Genomic DNA, 19,641 nt, shown 5'->3' with positions numbered 1-19,641 from the left:
CAATAAACATTTATCTATTTTAGAACTACGATATTAAAAACAGATACACGTAAGAAAAACGTTAACTTAAAATATGAAGCATTTTGCGTTGAACATTAAAAACGTAAAAAGCAAACTGTAAGTGAGCCACCTCTTATCTACTTTTTACCGTTTCACCCCCAACTCCCATCCGCCTCCTACGAGTATGTATTTTTAACTGTACGGTTAACTGCGACAGAAATCACCAACGCTTAACTGCGTCACCCACTATCATATTATTTTTATTTTTATTTAGAAAAAGCAAATTAGCATGAAATGTTGATGGTAAGTAAACACTGTCCTTTAGGTCATCATCAACATATTACTGTCTCACTGCTGGGCACGGCTCACCTTTTAGAATGGGACGGATTAGGTTAGGTTAGGTTAGTCCTGTCCATAGTCCATAGTCCACAGTCCTGGCCAAGTGCGAATTGGTAGACTTCACATACCATTAAAAACCTTTTTTACGATTTCTCATGAATGCAGGTTTCCTCACGATGTATTCCTTCACCGTTTAAGCAAGTAATAGATAATTTCTAATACGCTCATAACTTTGAAAAATCGGAGACGCGTGTCTGGGATTTGAACCTCGGAGCCCTCAATCATGAGGCCGAGTTTCTTAACCACTAGGCTATTGGATCATAGTGGCACCACCGCCACAACTATTTCTGTATTCATATAACATCAGTGTCACGTGCTTTTGTTTTATGGTTTGAAAAAGTGGTGAGGGAGAGAAATTTACATGATCAATACTGACTTAGTCTTCATAGTAGCAATGCATATGTGGCCAAAATATTACTTAGGGTTGATTACAGATACGTATAAATATCCATAATCGTATAAATAGCATACTATATATTTGATAGTAAGTCGTTAGACTCGTCGTTTGAAGTTGTCGTTTGAAGGTGATAGAACATTTTGTGGTTCGATTTCGGCGGCACCACCGCCACACCTATTTCTACCTAATAACAGCAGTGTTAGGCGCTGCTGTGTTCCGATTTGAAGGGTGTGGTCAGGGAGACAGACTTCCGAGGCGTTCTAGCTTAGTCCTCAGGGGTAGCGGCGCATCTCTGGCCGACCTCAGGTAGGAATATCTAATCCTATCTGGGGTTGATTACAGTTGTCCATGGGCGGCAATAGCCAATTACCATCAGGTGGACTGCATGCTCGTCTGGTACTCCTATATTATAAAAAAGACTTGCTATCAAATATACTGTATGCTCGCTTGCTACTTCCATTTTAAAGAAAACCCATTGAAAAATAATAGTTTGCACATGCACATCGCGTCGGATTCTACTCAAACGTTTCTAGTACTCACAAACCATAAATAAAGGAATACTTGTATACAAATACAAAACAATATTCAAAGTTTAGTCGTTCCATTATTTCGCATGAACACCTGTATGCGGCGAACATTCAATATATTCAAAAATTCGATTCCACACTTCATTTCCTCCTTTTACATTAGCATTCCATTATCGAATGTATCTTTTTACGAAAATACGGCGCCTTATATCTTTGGAAACAAATTAAAATAATAAAAGAATATCTGATTGTGTTGCAAGAAAATAAAAGCTGTTTTCACTTATCACTTGTCATTATGTTCGCCATTTTTACGATAACAGACTGTCATATTTTATATGGTTGTATCAGTAATGAATATGTAGGCCACCTTTTTTAACGAGGAGGAAAGCTTCAAAAGGTACTCGACGACGTGGGAGTGACGCCGGGTTATGTGGGATTTTTAACGCACTAAACCCCCCGGTGGCCGTCCTCAAGGCTTGTTGGAGAACTCTGGGATCTCCGACGGAACGCAACGGGAGTCCTCCAAGCGCGATGCCCCGATCGGGCTCTGCCCTAGGGGAGTAGTTTTCGCTCCTCCCACACCATCTGGTGCTCACGATGGTATGCGACCACACATACCACTGTACTTCCCGGGGCTACTAGACGGTTCGAGCTCCCACTCTTGCCGCCCGCAACCCCGGGGAAACCCCTTTTAGTCGCCTCTTACAACAGGCAGGGGATACCGTAGCCCTATTCTAGTCCCGGAACTACAGGGACATGGCAATCAAATATCAAGAAGTCATTGCCGCCTCTACGCCGATCGACATCTGCAACCGACTAGAAAATAATTATAGTTTAAAAACTAAAAACCACGCCAATATCGCACAAGGACAATCGTTAATCCCGATTCCTGACGATCCTGATGAGAAGAATGAGATAAAATTATTAAAATCATGTACTGTCTATCTCTTGATAATTGTTCAAAATCGAACCGTTTAAAGTGGGTAAAAATCGAGTTCAAAGATTCCGTTACATACAGGCCAAGCTAATAAATAAGCGTGGTAAAATCAACGATTTTTTTATATAGTAGAAGTGGGAACGCCCCCTTTAATCACTTTTATTGAGATTGATGGTAGTAACTGCAAAATTTTCTGTGCCCCACTGCTGGGCATAGAAATCTGTTGACAACAGCAAAATGAAGAGTTGGTACCTATATTTTACTTATCCTTACTAATATTATAAATCCGAAAGTAACTCTGTATGTCTGTCTGTCTGTCTGGTTGTTTCTTCTTCACGCATAAACCACTGAACCGATTTTAATGAAATTTTGTACAAAGATAGTCTGAGACCCGAGAAAGGATATAGGATAGTTTTTATCCCGGAAATCCCACGGGAACTAGGGATGGAGAACTCAGATCGATTAATCGGAGAATCGATCTTTTGGACCCAAAAGATCGATTATTTAATCGATATAAGTAAGGATTGAATCGCAAACTATGCATTTGATCATGTGATGATCTTTAGCAAAATTGAAGGTACGAATTTACAGTTTTATGTATGTTAGTATGTTATATTATTTTCTTTTAAACGCGGGCGAAGCTGCGGGCAAAAACTTGTAGTTTATATTGACGAATATCGCCGATTATCGGCGCTTGTCGCCAGCGACCGTCACCGACTGTCGGTCACTGCAGCCGGCTGTCGTCAACAAGCTTCATCGATTTTTTTCTTTTTATATTTATACCTAAACGATGAAACAGACTGACTACCTGATGGAAAGCAGTCACCGTCGCCTAGACATTTGCAACACCAGAGGAGTCGCTCAAGCATCGCCGGCTTTGAAGGAGAGCTCTTTTTACACCTTTGTCAACACTGTGGCTCGTGTCATATCTGCCTTACACGAATTGAATTATCTTATATATAAAATTCTCGTGTCACAATGTTAGTTACCGTACTCCTCCGAAACGGCTTTATCGATTTTCACCAAATTTTATATGCATGTTCAGTAGGTCTGAGAATCAGCTACTATCTATTTTCCATACCCTTAAGTGATAAGGATTGTTCACCCTTAACATTTTTTTATTTATATGGCAACACAACGTTTGCCGGGTCAGCTAGTCCCATCATATTATTATTATTGCTACAATTTGACTGAATAGTAGGATTAATAATTATTCTACTACACGTCATTTCTTACAAAAAATCGTTAATCCTGAGGATGTTGATAAGGATAATGGTACAAAATGATTAAAATCGTGTATTGTCATCGGTTTTTGATCATTCTTCAAAATGTTGAATTAAACTGAACGTTCAAAGTGGACAGAAATCGGGTTCAAAGGTTCCGTTACTTGTTACTTACATACATACATACATACAACCCAAGCTAATAAAAGCGTGTTAAAAAATAGCAGTTTAATACAGGGCAGTTATTGTCATTGATGTTGATACGAAGGTTATTTTTAAAAGTTCCACAGTTGATTAGTCTGATAATATGAGGGTGATTAATTGAATTTGGATTCCAATATTAATAGTAATTTCATGTAAACTACTAGGTTGGCTTATAATAGTGTGTTATTTGTCTTGACTTTTATTTTTGGACTTCCGTATTGAAAAGAAAACGTTTTTAACATATTTGATAAGGTTGTGTCAAACTATTTGGGGTAATTTCCTTTTGATAGACAATATTTAGACCATTATAACGAGGTCGACGTCCTTATTATTTCTATTCAGAAATTGACGAGATCTTAATACCATATCCTTAATACCATAGGAAATGTGTTTTATTTTTTGTTCATTGTGTAAATAATTGTTACCTACACATTCAATACTAATAATAAATATTGTAATCTTTTTAGTAGTCTATAGTGGTTCCACTGGTGCATATGCCTTACAAAATAGGTTGTACAGATGCAAATACAAATACAACAATCTTTATTTTTAGAATAAGGTGTATACATTGTTGTTATAGTGAAGAAATTTCGCTCATTCTGTCATAAATGGCGTGCAAATGTAATTTTAAGTCGCATTTTATAATTAAACGAGCTTTTGCCCGCGGCTTCGCTCGCGTTACGAAGTAATATTATTAATTAAGAAGATTTATATAAACTTTCATCCCCTATTTTCTCCCCTTGGGGGTAGAATTAATCAAAATCCTTTCTTAGCGGATGCCTACGTCATAACATCTACCTGCATGCCAAATTTCAGCCCGATCCGTCCAGTGGTTTGGGCTGTGCGTTGATAGATCACTATGTCAGTCAGTCACCTTTGAGTTATATATATTTAGATTTAAATTAAATTAAATTCAAATCAAAATAAATTCAAGCCTATGAATATACATACCTATAAAAATACTAGTTAGTCAACATTCCCAATTAGTTCCCAACCTATCGCTAAAAAATTTCCCATCCATGGACATCTGTAATCAACCCCAGATAGGATTAGATATTCCTACCTGAGATTGGGCACAGACTGCCGCTACCCCTGAGGACTAAGCTGGAACGCCTCGTAAGGTATGTCTCCCATACCACACCCTTCATAACGGAACACAGCAGCGCCTAACATTGCTTTTATTAGGCAGAAATAGGTGTGGCGATGGTGCCACCGGAGTCAAACCACAAAGGTTTCTACCACCTTCAGAACAAAAACAGAACTACAAAAAATATACTTGTACCAATCTAATACCATAGAATTTTCGAGTGCGTGATTCGAAGGCTGCTACGGAATTCGCCTTAGCGGTTATAGCCGGGGGCGTTACGTTGTTTCAATTATGTTATGCTTAATTACAACGTTGGCATAATAACTGAAATTTGTCCTGTACACGTAATGTTTGGGGAATTTTAAATATGAACCAACGAAAATATTAAGGGGAAAAAATCGACATACGAGTAACAAAGGAGTATTGATATTTATAGAACAAAAATTATTAGGGCTGATAGTTTTTTGAAAATATTTTGAAGGTGGTAAAACCCTTTTGTGGTTCCACACCGGCGGCACCACCGCCACATCTATTTCTGCCTCATAACAGCAGTGATGTTAAGGGGTGTGGTAAGGGAGGTATACTTTTCTGAGGCGTTCCAGCTTAGTCCTCAGGTGTAGCGGCGCAAGTGTGGCCGACCTGAGGTAGGTATATCTAATCCTATCTGGGGTTGATTATATAATTCTGTAGGCTTGTAGCACCACGCCTACAGAATTATACCACTTATCCCTGTAGACTTAGCTGGAACGTCTCGGAATACCGGAATACAGAAGCGCTTAGCACTACTGTTATGAGGCAGGAATAGGTGAAGCGGTGGTGCCACTGGAGTCGAACCACAAAGGTTTCTACCACCTTCAAAATGGTCACTACCTGCAGTGACCACTTACCATAAAATTAACTTCAAGCTCATGGCTACTTCAATCATTTAAAGAATGCTCTTGGGTCACCCCTGTTGAAGAACCTTGCCCAACCGTGGACATAGAACATGTTGCAGTCAATTTAAGAAATAGGTCATAATTATCTCACGCAATGTTTGTTTGAAGCAAACAAGTAGAGCTAAATAAAAGCTAAAAGAGCCGGGAATGCATTACCGGGAGGATTTAGTCGAGGCGTCCCATTTCTTGCGCTTATAATTATACCGGGTATCTTTTCTGGAATGGGGACAAAGAAATGCAGCAAAAGATTTTATATAGAGTCCTTTAGCGAAATAATCGTAATGAGTAATGGGACTTTAAAGCATATACCCTGGTTTTAAGTCCCACATTAAAGTTATAACTATTTGAGGACACTTAAGTAAATCCGTGGCGTAATATTGCAAGGCAGATTTTAAATCAAGGGCAAATATTAGAACAAGTTGGTATGCCTAGAATAAGTATCAGAGCGCGCTGGCATCCTTAGCCTCAGTTCCTTTATTTGTGGCTGTTTTGAAAAAGCTCTATTTTGAACTATGATAGGTAGGTTATTACTATCCATTTTACCAAGATACTCATTATATAAAGATGCAAGTATGAACAAAGAATAAGGAAAGTTACCTTCACTTTGAATCTTTTTTACCTATTTTGGATTAAACGTTCTAATAATTTCAATGTAACGGTCGAAAAGTTAAAGGGACGTGAGTAAATATTTTTCCGGCTTGCTCTAAAATTATCCGTATTACGTCTCTTTCATGTTCGTAGGTGGGTAGTTAAGAAAATTTCACGTAACCTTCATATAATCTGCGCCTGACCTACTTCCGCAGTTCCGAGTCAAATCGGTTTACCTCAGCTTTGCTGGATAAAGTTCCGTGCAAAATATCACACGTTCCTCGCCCAAGTTAGGTCATAGACCCTGACTATATGTAAGGTACAATTTCTAGCATGGAATAGGTAGAAATTAATGTAATGTACCTTGGTGTTTTTAAAATGCAATTATCTAATTTGCTTTAGGTTACTTTCGGAATAGGAAAGCAATTTAAAATAAAAGTCTGCTTTAAAATGTTTGTCTGTATGCGTTACTCTTAGAAATAGCTAGGTCGATTTTGACGCAATATTTATCCATAAATATTTTTTAACGGAGAGTATATTTTGATATATTTTGGCCTATATGGTGTTATTGAAAAATTTGTCATGTATTTTTTTCATTAAAACGCTCGAAAATTTATCCTGATTGCTCTAAAACTATCCGTATTACGTCTCTTTCATGTTCGTAGGTGGGTAGTTAAGAAAATTTCACGTAACCTTCGTATAATCTGCGACTGACCTACTTCCGCAGTTCCGAGTCAAATCGGTTTACCTCAGCTTTGCTGGATAAAGTTCCGTGCAAAATATCACACGTTCCTCGCCCAAGTTAGGTCATAGACTCCTAATTAAGTACGCTATTTTTACTATAAAACGAAATAGGTTTTTTTTTTTTTTATAATATAAGAATAGCAGACGAGCATGCAGTCCACCTGATGTGGCTACTGCCGCCCATGGACATCTGTAATCAACCCCAGATAGGATTAGATATTCCTACCTGAGGTCGGCCACAGATGCGCCGCTACCCCTGAGGACTAAGCTGGAACGCCTCGGAAAAGTCTGTCTCCCTTACCACACCCTTCAAACCGGAACACAGCAGCGCCTAACACTGCTGTTATTAGGTAGAAATAGGTGTGGCGGTGGTGCCGCCGGAGTTGAACCACAAAGGGTTCTACCACCTTTAAAATAAAAAGTAAATTAAAATTAATTTACCATAATTTAATCATCCACCGTTATCTAAACTCATGTCAGATTTTTATCGCGAGACGCAATACGCGGGGTAGATTTGGGGGTAAATAGAGGAAACTAGAACCCTTCTACTGTGCTTCGACTTTAGAAACATGATTGCTACAATTATTTCTACTTTATAACAGCAGTGTTAAACTGCTCTGTATTCATTTACTGGCGTTGTAACGCAGAGACAAGAGAGGGCAATGTCGGATATACTTTGGGCTATAAATTGTAGAATCATTTATTTGGAGTTAGTTATGTATGGGTATATTTCATACATTGTAAATGTCAAAATAATACTAGTTAAATTTATACAGGTTGTACAACTTTACACTTTAAATAAAAATATAAAACGAATATAAATCATAACATAGTTTTAACCCTTAAATAGCGTACAATTTCACAAATATCGCAGCTTTTATTATTAGCCAATAACCGTTTGATTGCAGGTATTATCTTGTACAAACTGCGAATTTAACCCGCTACAGCGGAAAGTCATCACTCATTCGGTTTTTATGACTAGCATGAAAAATTACATTTCCCACACCATCGGACAGTCGGTAACAGCGATGTTACGGTGTGATGACTTCCAATTCAATATTAAAATACAAAAGCGTAGCAACGGGAAATAACCATTTTTTAAAGTAACAAAAGTTTTGTTGAATTACGTTGAGAGTATGCATTTGGAATCGATTAAAGAATCGATGTTTGGAACGAAAAAAAGGTTTTATCGGACTGCATAGCGCATATATCTTTGTATGTATGTGTCATTCATTCATTCAAAGTTCATTCAAACCAGTGATAGCCTAGTGGTTAAGAAACTCGGCATCTCGATCGAGGCGTCCTAGGTTCAAATCCCAGGCACACGCACCTCTGATTTTTCTAAGTTATGTGCGTATTAGAAATTAATTATCACTTGCTAAACGGTGGACGAAAACATCGTGAGGAAACCTGCATACCTGAGAGATTTATAAAAAAAATCTCAAAGGTATGTCAAGTTTACCAATACGCACTTAGCCAGCGCGGTGGACTATGACGTAATCCTTCTCATTATGAGAGGAGACCCGTGCTTAGCATTGGGACAGTAATGGGTTGATGATGATGATGATGATGATGATGTGTCATTCGTTTAGCTATTCCTACAGCCCTAACAGCTTGATGGATTTTAACATATGAGATATTTTTAAGCAGACCAGTGACTATGTTTATTTTGTTTATTTTAATCGGTATTAAGTAATAAATCGATCTACTGAATCTATTTTTTCTAATTTTATTTTTCTATTACAAATCGGAACATTCTTATGATCATTTATACCCAGAAAGGCAAATAACACATAGAAATATAGCGAATTTTGGCCAATAAATTTTATATTCTTCAATATTGTGTTCCATTGGCAGTCTACCATTCGAATCGATTTTTTCAGGAATAATGCACACATCCCTATAAGAGATACAGAATGTTTTTATGCGAACGGAAGCCCTATCTCCAAGCCCCGCTAGCGTCGACTACAGTAAATCAATCCGCCATTTTTATCTACCCAGCACTCATATTTCATATTTGCTTTCACATTAGCTGGAACGTTATTATTGCCGGTGTAACCTAATATGAAAAAGAAATATTTCTTTGTTCTCTCATTACTTCCCTGTCATAACTTATTCATCGTATGGACTGTTATGGCGCTTCTAATTCGAGTGATACGCTGTCGATGCTTATTATATTCCAATTAATTTTAGTAACTATTAATGTTGTTGGTTTTTGGTAATAATATTGTTTGTTGGTAAATAAAAAGTAATAATTTGGATGCTTTGTCGATCGCGTGTGTTTACATCTGCACGCGCGTCTCTACACGCACACATTTCACATACATGTAGTCTGCGACACATGTATACTTATAAAAGGATAGTATGCAAGTAGCATGCGAGCGAGTAATAAAATATGTGGTTGGTCTATAATATACTTAATCAGACGAACTTCATACAAATCTGCAAATACAATACTGTGTTCATACTAATGTACCCTTACCATGAGTTTTTAGATTTTGACAAATATGACTGTTTTGGTATTTGTTTACGTATTTGCCCATACAATTTCCAATCAGCACCCCTAGCGGATTGTATCAGAACTATAGTGTCAGTAACGTAACATTAAATGTCTAAATTGACAAAATGGCGCTTTATGTTTTGTCTCTCTTTTTTGCGAACATGTGAGGCAGACAGAAAGACTTGAGCACTTACTTATTGTTACCTTTACTCAGTCTACTAAAGCAAACGGAACAGAATATCATACCCATCATACACTCACTCATACACGTATACACCAATATGCACTACTACACACACGTCTACTTGCATTCACACAAATGTTTATTGTTTAGTCTTCCGCGGCAGGGCACTGGTGACCTGTAATTCAGGTATTTTTTACCTACAATAGGCACCAGTCTCTCACTACGTAAGGTTTAAAATATCCATATGTTGTAATCATGCGATTTATCATATGACCTTTTTGTGAGATAAATAAACTATATTCATTTCATTTCATTTGAATATTGGATTATGTGAACGTAACGTAAAGTTGTGAGTTTTTTTTTTTTATAATATGAGAGTAGCAGACGAGCATGCAGTCCACCTGATGGTAAGTGGCTACTGCCGCCCATGGACATCTGTAATCAACCCCAGATAGGATTAGATATTCCTACCTGAGGTCGGCCACAGATGCGCCGCTACCCCTGAGGACTAAGCTGGAACGCCTCGGAAAAGTCTATCTCCCTTACCACACCCTTCAAACCGGAACACAGCAGCGCCTAACACTGCTGTTATTAGGTAGAAATAGGTGTGGCGGTGGTGCCGCCGGAGTCGAACCACAAAGGGTTCTACCACCTTCAATTCAATTGAAGTTGTGAGATGTTTTGAAAACTCATGGTAAGGGTATTGGATTGCTATCTAAACGGACTCCCTAAAAATATTTTCTAGTAATTACAATAACCAAATAATATTTACTGTGCAAATTGCAAGTCGTTCCGCATACAACTTTACAGCTACACAAAAATACTAAAACTTGAAATGTGTGTTGCCATTTATAATATAACTTTTGTAAAAGCGACAGCAAATATTTTTATTCAAATATTTGCTGTACTGATTGATATCAGGTTTGATTTAATCAAACCGTTTCATTCGTTACATTCTGCGTTTGACTGCCGTTTTTATTGCAAACTAGTTTTTACACGTGACTTCATCCACGTGGATTGTGAAAAATAAATGTGATTGTTCTGTACAAAATGTTGAAAATTTAGAACAGTACCCTTAGTGTGAGATTTTACGTTTTTACCCATACTTTCTTATCTTTCTACTTTATTTTCCCATACATTTCTATTCAGGTCTGATACAGTCCCCTAGGGGCGCTGATTGGAAATGTATGGGCTAATACGTAAACAAATACAAAAACAGTCATTCTTGTAAAAACACTAAGGGGAAAGTTCCAAATAGATAGATAGATAGATAGATAGATAGATAGAGATATTCTTTATTGCACACTTCAGTAGATCATAACAATAATACACAATTATGCAATACAAATACTACATGGGTTAATTTGTCACATATTGACCTCTTTATTGTGATGCATGTTTTGGCAAGGTTAATCTGTATCTGATTGTACTCTACCGATATCCATTAGACTAAATGCTGTTTTTAAATCAGATTACAAGCTATCAATCTTGATTAGATTAATTGAATTCTGTGTTTTTTAAACGACGCGCTTACAAATAGTTAAATCGAGGGATACATTCCTGTTACTGTTTTTATTAGTGAAGAAGTTTACATACTGCATATTGTATGAACTTTGATTTGAATGTAGTATTTTTGTTCATTTTAATATAGATAAATTACAAGGACAAATAATCCTTACCTTTTACTTTCCTTACAATAGTTTAGTGTCGTACTGTCGCGCATTTTTACGTCTACACGCGCGTCTCTACCACCCGCGTGCCACTTGCATACTCTTATCTTTTAATTGCTTATGGGCACATCTCGCATAAAAGTTAAATAAAGAACATTTATGTATGCGAGTGGAACGCGCGTGTGGTTGTCAGCACGCGTGATAGGTAAAGCCTCTTTACTCTTAATCCAATCTAGCTGAAACAGTACAGTTAATATGAGTTTATACGTTTTGACAAAAATGACTGTTTTGGTATTTGTTTAAGTATTTGCCCATACATTTTGCAATCAGCGCCCCTTGCGGATTATACCAGAACTGATTGGAAATACATAAACAAAAACATTTTTGTAAAAACGTAAAAACTTATACTAAGGGTACAGAACTGTTACGGAACGAAACGTCCGAAACTTCGGAAGAATCTTCGGATATACTCAAAATATACTCCGTTTATAAAATCGTTCAACGCTTCAATCATTGATATCGTATATTTCATTTATATACCGAGTAGCAAGATGGCGATGATGTTGCATTAATATTCCGCAACATGGTTGTGCCATTTGCAGTGCCAATATTGATATTGGTAGCGTTCAAGTATAATGAAATTTCATATTCATAGTTGTCTCAACTATAGTTAGACTTGAGTACCAACTGACGAAACGGTGTATATATAATGGATTCTGAACCGTAATTACAATCGAAATGTACAAGATAATATCAAAGACACTACATATCTTAACTCGGATGTTTATCAAGTGTTTAGTGTTTAGTGACATACCCTGGAATCCAAATAGATTGATTTTAACGTAACTAAACTGCCGTCGGATTCATATAATTTATGGAAATGAATAAGTCTACATTATTTACCTTTTTAGTTTATTATTTTAAGCAGTCGGGATGATTTGCTTTTATGATAAAAAAACCAGAGCACCATATACATGCGGTCCTCGTTAGTGTCGGGCGTGACGTCACAAGGCAGCGATGCAGTCCGCCCCTACACCGCATCCACGTCCACATTTTTAACCTTAACGTACTTAATATTATTTAAGTAAAGTATAAAGTTACCTATAAATAGGCTTCCCGCCAGTAATCTTCCCTGCTCTAAACCAGAGCACCATGTACACGCGGTCCTCGTTAGTGTCGGGCGTGACGTCACAAGGCAGCGATGCAGTCCGCTCCAACACCACATCCACGTCCACATTTTAAACTTAACATACTTAATATTCTTTAAGTAAAGTATAGAGTTACCTATAAATAGGCTTCCCGCCAGTAATCTTCCCTGCTCTAAACCAGAGCACCATGTACACGCGGTCCTCGTTAGTGTCGGGCGTGACGTCACAGGGTAGCGATGCAGTCCGCCCCAACACCGCATCCACGTCCACCGTCGACACTGCAAGGAGATTTTAGTTTTAGTGCTACAGAAAATGTGGCTTCGAGACCTTTGTAACATAATTCTAAGTTGCGATGTTATGTAACTGCACAGAAAGCAACGTCATGTCGTTGGCATGAACCTTGCCTCTATTTTAATATAATGTCTTTTAGCTCTTTAATATACATCAAAGGTTTTTAGATACAAAGGTAAAATATTATCTTTAATCAAGATACTATTAATGTAGCAGAGAATTACGTTAAAGACTGTTATAACAAAAATACAAGCGTTTACTTCGATACACCTTAATAATATAATTTATATATTGACAATTTAGAGTTAGTATATTAAAGCTAACAACCTGGCCATTATTGTTAATAGTATCTAAAAGGCAAAGATTTCTGATATTCGCGTTAACCCACATACAGAACTTCCTAGGCAGCGATATAAATTTGCTATTGGTAGATCGCACAGTCTAGTAAATAGCAGATCTCAAGTAAGATAAACTTCTTCTGGCTTGTGGCCTTTTCGCAGTAATCGCGAAGAACGGCAGCATGTAGTGAAATGTTAATTGATTTATATATCTAATACGTATATGTATATTGATACCTATATACACTCGCTTAAACGGTGAAGTAAAAACATCCTAAGGAAACCTGCATACTTGAGAGATCTTTGAACAAAAGAAATAGTCCTTAAAGGTATGTGACGTCTACCAATACTTGGCCAGCGCGGTGGACTATGGGATAATCTTTCTCATTCTCAGAGGAGACATGTGTCCAGTGGGACAGTAGTATGACAAAGACCTACATATACGAGTATTTAGTGTCATATCAGTGTTTTTTATATTTATACCTAACGATAAGGCAGACGGGCTACCTAGTGGAAAGCAGTCATCGTTGCCCATGGACATTTGCAATACCAGAGCGTCGTCGGCTTTGAAGGAGAGCTCTTTTTGCACTTCTTACATATCACATTACACACATCACTAAATTATCACAGTATTTTCAGTCGCATTAGTAAAATAAGTTTGAATAAATATCACCACGCTACCCTGACGTAAAGAACGTTTACGTCACTTACCGCAGCGTGTACGGCGTTGATTACCAAGTATTTATTATTGCCACACTTCCTCTTTCCTACTGGCAACTTGCCAATCCCTACCACAATTCTATTAAGATAATGTAACATTATACTTTACCGTTTAAATTGTTTTATGGGGCAATAAAAATGGGCTTGACAGTGTGGGGTTAAATGTGATATCTTTAAGTGTATCTAAAAACATTCGATTTCTAAGATCAACCGATTATTTTGCTCATTAAAATAAATTACAGCTTAAAACCATATTTTAAACTACAATAGCAGCTAACTACAAAGTTAAGTACTTGTATTGCATAAGAAGAAAATATTGTATATTAAAGATTTTCCGATATTTTACTTCTATGTTTCTAGTTTCATTGGCACGGTGCCAGTGATCCACACTTATTGAATTTAAGTTAAATTTGGTTAAGCAGTTGTTTAAATAACAGTTGCATTCACATTATATCCTTGACTTAATTCTTTCTTTAACACTTTGCCAAATATTATAAGTATAAGTTTATTTTGGCAAAGTGCCAGTCGCCGCCAGATATTTATTTACAGAGTAATGATAGCTATAACGATATTGGCGATAATATAAGATATTCGATGATGTTATAAACATATTCAGGAACATAATATCCGATCTTCAGACATATTTGTAGTAATAGTACCTCGTTCACACGCTCTCTTTAGTATGCTGGCATGATGCCAAACCAGAAACCTATAAACTAAGTAATGATAGTAATCATATTGGGTATGTTGGTGATGAACTTATAAACTTATTTGGAAATAAACTGTTACATTTAAGGCATCCGTAACTGGTTTAATAGTTTATTTATGAATGTTCATTTGACAGCGTGCCAGTACCCTTAGTATGAGTTTTTACAAAAAGGACTGTTTTTGTATTTGCACATACATTTCCAATCAGTGCGTCTGGCGGACTGTATAAGAACTGTTTGGTTTTGTATGGGAAATATGTAAATAAATACAAAAACAGTCATTTCAGTAAAAACGTAAAAACTCATACTAAGGGTACGGACTGCGAATTGTCTAACGCAATTTTAGGAGGTTATTTATAGAGATGTAATTGCCTTTTCAGAGGTCCTATTAAATTGATTGGAGTTGATTGTCTAGATTACTTCTAAATTGAATTTTAAATTGCGAAAAGAAGAAAAAGGATGAATTTGATATTATTTTAATTGCTATAGGGTTACAAATAATGTGAAGCTGAAATTTTAGTATTCTTAAAACGAGAAAAAAACTTAAATCAATATACTTTAAGAAAAGTTATAGTATGCCAATAGAAACAGTTACAGTTAAATATTACACACAAATCATATTTTTTCACACATATTTATACTTCCTTTAAATACAAAATATTTGATTTATTAAATTCGGTTTAAATTCGTTTTATTGTTGTAATAATTTGCTTATAGCGTTCAGTAAATTGAGCACGTAACACAAAGTGTATTCGGTGCGCTAGAACTATCAAGTTTTAGAGGTAAACTTAACTTCTGAAATCTTAGACATGTTCGCATTCCAGCCACTGACTACAGATTTGAGTGTTTGTGAAGTGACGTTTAAGGTACAGGATAATGGATTATGTGTACAAATATGGTGGTGGAACTTTGTAGTAAGATTGAGACGGCTTACTGGTATATTTATTTTTGCCGTATAATAATGGGTAAATGTGTAAGTATGCTCAAAAGGGTTTTATGACATTTAAGTAGGAAACGCCACATAAATATAGTCCACCTAGTGGAAAGTGGTCACTGCCGTCCAGGGATATGTATACCTTACTCCATATGGAACATGTATTCTACCAAGAGCCAATGACGAACGAGTTGCCATTCCTGAGTAGTCGGTTTTGTTGACTGATGTCGAATTTGGCACGATACGAGAAAAAATTAGAAATTGTTTAGTTTTTACTTATCCGAGTGTCTAAACCCATTGTTTGCTATCATGCAAAAACATTAGTTTATTAAATTTGTTTTATTCTTGCAATACTTTGCAATCGGCTTGCTGGTATATTTATTTTGCCATATAATAATGGTTAATGTGTAAGTATATATGTTTGAAATGTTTTTTATGAGATTCAAATAGCAATCGACAAGTACCTTTTTTTATCGAGGGGGAAACCTTCTAAAGGTACCCGGTGCCATGGGAGCGACACAGAGTTATGTGGGATTACCGCACTAAAACCCCCCCGGTGGCCGTCCTCGGCGCTGCGTAGAGGGCTCCGGGATCTCCAAAGGAATGCAACCGCAGTCCTCTAAGTGCGTTGCCCCGTCGGGTTCCGCCCAGGTGAGCTTGGCGCTCGCCACACCGTCTGCTGCGTACGACAGCTCTACTTCTCCCTCCTCTTTCCGCCCGCCTCCGGCCGAGCTCCCACTCTTGCCGCCCGCAACCCCGGAAGCCCCCTTTTAGTCGCCTGTTACGACAGGCAGGAGATACCGTAGCCCTATTCTGGTCCCGGAACTACAGGGACAAAACGACAAGTACCTAGTGGAAAGTGGTTACTTCCGTCTATGGACATTTGTATATTTTTATTTATATACCACCTTCATATAAAACATGTATTCTACTCGTACCTAAAACCGACCATGCATTGCTTAAGCGAGGTGGTAGCTTCATATTCGAGTAGTAGCTAATTTTTCACACAAAAACATTTAAAAATATTTTTGGAATTGTTTAGTTTTCAACCGAATTTCTATTCGAACGGATTTATTGTACTCTCATGCAAATATACGAATATGTAAAATCCATATAATATTTATTTGTGTGAATACAAAGCGTATGAGTTATGCTTTCTTTCTGGATAACATATTTCATGTTATAGTTATTAATTCGAAATTCATTGAATTTGTGCTTTCCAAAGAAAAATGATATATTACAAAAATAAAGCCTTAAAAATAAATTACACTAAAACAACCTATTTGTAGATTATGGGTTTTCAAATAAAACTCCAACTTGAATCTTCAGTTCTTTTCTTCTTGTTTTTATTCCGAGGCGTACACACTTTTCCATACAAAAAGGCGAGCTTAAGTACTTATTTTGGGTACCGCAACAGGCGCAGGCTCAGTCAGCAACCGCGTCCTATTGCCGTCCCTTTCTAACATAGCCTGTCTTACTCTTACAATTCTATGCTTACACTCTATTGCTATCCTACTCTTACATATCTATTCTTATTACGTAGGACTTATATCTATTGCAATAAAATGTCTTATTTACATAGTCTTAATTACATACACAAGTTACATTAATCAACATTTACATTTAAATTCTTAGGCCGTTGTCGTCCGTAATATTCTCCCCCCGGCGTAGATTCTTCGAAGCCTCCTCCATCTGAAGGACGGCAAGCTTCGTCGCTGGCCTCTGGAACACACCTCCCTTTGTGCGGACGTCTGCAGACCGGACGATGCCATCAGGTCCCGGGTGAACTCGCTCGACGACTCCTCTCGGCCAGGTATTGCGGGGTAAGGCGTAGTCGACCACAATTACGAGATCGCCTTCCCGCAGTTGTGACGCCTGTGCGTTGGACGGCCCCCGCGGAATGAGCGTAGGCAGGTACTCTCGCAGCCATCGCTGCCAGAACTGGTCCGCCAGTGCCTGCGCCCTTCTCCACGTGCTGCGGTCCGCCTCGGTGCATGGCCCCGTCCGCGGTAGCCCCGTCGATGAGCCGATGAGGAAGTGATTCGGCGTTAGTGCTTCCTCGTCCTCGGGGTCCACGGAGACGTGCGTGAGCGGTCGCGCGGTCACGCTGTACTCGGCCTCGGTGATTAACGTCTGCAGTACCTCTTCTTTTGGCGACTTTTCTTTGAGCGTGGTGCTTAGTGCGGTTTTTACTGAACGCACTAAGCGCTCCCAGGCTCCTCCCATGTGTGGCGCCCCCGGCGGTATGAAACGCCAGTCGGTGTTGTACTGCAGACCGTAGTCCCGTAGTGCTGCGATCCATGCTCCGTATGTATTTCTCAGTTCGACGTCGGCCCCTCTAAAGTTAGTGGCGTTGTCGGAGTATATGACGCGCGGCCAACCCCTTCTGGCGGCCATCCTTCGCAGCGCCATAACAGCTGATTCCGTAGAGAGCGACTGGACGATCTCTAAATGAATGGCCCTTGTGGTGAGACAGGTAAATTGTGCACACCACCTCTTTTCGTGTCTTCGTCCGATAGTCACCGTTAGGGGCCCGAAATAGTCCACGCCACAATAGGTGAAGGCGCGGTGCCCCGAGTCCAACCTCACTTTAGGTAGGTCTCCTTTCGGTGGTGTCGTCGGAGTCGCCTTGTACACGCGACAGTATTGACACGCTCGTGCTACTTTCTTGACTGTAGGCCTCAAGCGCAGTATGATGAATCGTTGACGGAGCTCGTTGACGACTCGTTCGTTATTCGCGTGTCCCGCCCGGCGATGATAATGCTCGACAAGCAGGTGAGTAAAGGGATGCTGCCCGTCGAGTATTACCGGCTCATTAGAGTGCGTTGTAGAATAGAGCGCACCTATACGGCCTCTTGCGGTTATTAGCCCGTCGTTCAATACTGCGTCGAGCCTTTTAAATTTGCTGTGTCGTTGTAGCGGCTGGTTGTGACTTAACCGCGCTAAGTCTTCGCTGAAGGAGTCCCGCTGCGCGCGTTGAAACCACCGTCGTTCGGCCGCTTCTAAGTGTGACACTTCTAAGTGTAGAGTCTTGTCTCTAGATCGAAGCTTCTCGACGAATAGCTGAGTAAGTGCCGTCGCCCTTATAAGCTTCAGGTAACTGGAGAACCTTCTAATGTCGGGTAATGAGTCGTTGCGGTCCGAGTCCTCTTCTGAGACGGTGTAACACGTCTCCCCGGTCTCTTCACCTTCCCCGTTCTCCGTAGGCCAGTGCTCTTCTGTGGCTCGTAGGAATTGCGGTCCCGTGAACCACCGGTCCCGGCTGTCGATCCCGTCGTTGAAGCCTGGTCGCATCGTCGGCTACGTTGAGTGTTGTAGGCACCCATCGCCAATCCTCTGTATGTGTGAGCTCGGCGATCTCAGCTAGGCGATGTGAGACGAACGGCGTGTATTTTTTCGTCTCGTTTCTTATCCACTGAAGGACGGTGCGGGAGTCACTCCAGTATATGACTCGTTTGGGTTTCCAACAGCTGTGCTCCCTGACTATAGTGTTAGCCATTCGTGCCCCGATTAACGCAGCTTGGAGCTCCAGTCTCGGAATGGTTAGTAACTTCAGTGGAGCCACCTTCGCCTTGGCCATTACTTGTATTGTTTCTATGTGATCGCCGTGTGCGATCCTCCAGTAGGCCACCGTAGCGTAGGCTTGCTCGCTTGCGTCGACAAACACGTGTAACTCGATGTGAGTTTCCGGCGTTACGTTGTAGCTATAGCACCGCGGTATTGCTAGTGCTGAGACATCTGGGAGTCGCCTTATCCACTCGTCGAATAGGTTAGCGTCTTCAGATGGCAATTCCTGGTCCCAATCAACCTTCTTGAGCCACAAGCGTTGTAATATCATCTTGCCGACGATCGTATATTGACTGATAAGCCCCAGTGGGTCGTACACCGACATAACCGCGCTTAGGGTTTCGCGTTTAGTCGGTGCTCTCAACCGCAGTCTGACCTCATCGGGAACCCTCTTGATGTCAGTGTTGAAGGTGAGGGTGTCGGAGCTCGGGTCCCAGCGCAGCCCCAATGTCTTTTCCTTCTGGTGTGCTGCTAACTTTACATTCGCGCTTTCAGACTTCTTATCTTCGGGTATGCTAGCTAAAACTCTCTTGCTATTTGA

At 39.3% G+C, this 19,641-nt stretch overlaps 1 protein-coding gene across 1 annotated transcript in view; it reads right to left on the bottom strand.

Annotated features, from left to right (window-relative positions):
- LOC140742838 (neural cell adhesion molecule 1) overlaps nt 1–12,624 on the bottom strand; it is a 95,030-nt gene extending 82,406 nt beyond the window's left edge. The window contains exon 1 of the mRNA XM_073073872.1: nt 12,497–12,624. Within this exon, the coding sequence (XP_072929973.1) occupies nt 12,497–12,549 (53 nt within the window). The 5' untranslated portion in view covers nt 12,550–12,624. The remainder of the gene's footprint in view (nt 1–12,496) is intronic.
- Between the last annotated feature and the right edge of the window lie 7,017 nt (nt 12,625–19,641).

Source organism: Epargyreus clarus, unplaced genomic scaffold (genome assembly GCF_041222505.1).
Source record: "Epargyreus clarus isolate Ecla_fem2 unplaced genomic scaffold, WU_Ecla_fem_2.2 ptg000006l, whole genome shotgun sequence".
NCBI lineage: Eukaryota > Metazoa > Arthropoda > Insecta > Lepidoptera > Hesperiidae > Epargyreus > Epargyreus clarus.
This window is presented reverse-complemented; position numbering and strand designations above follow the sequence as displayed.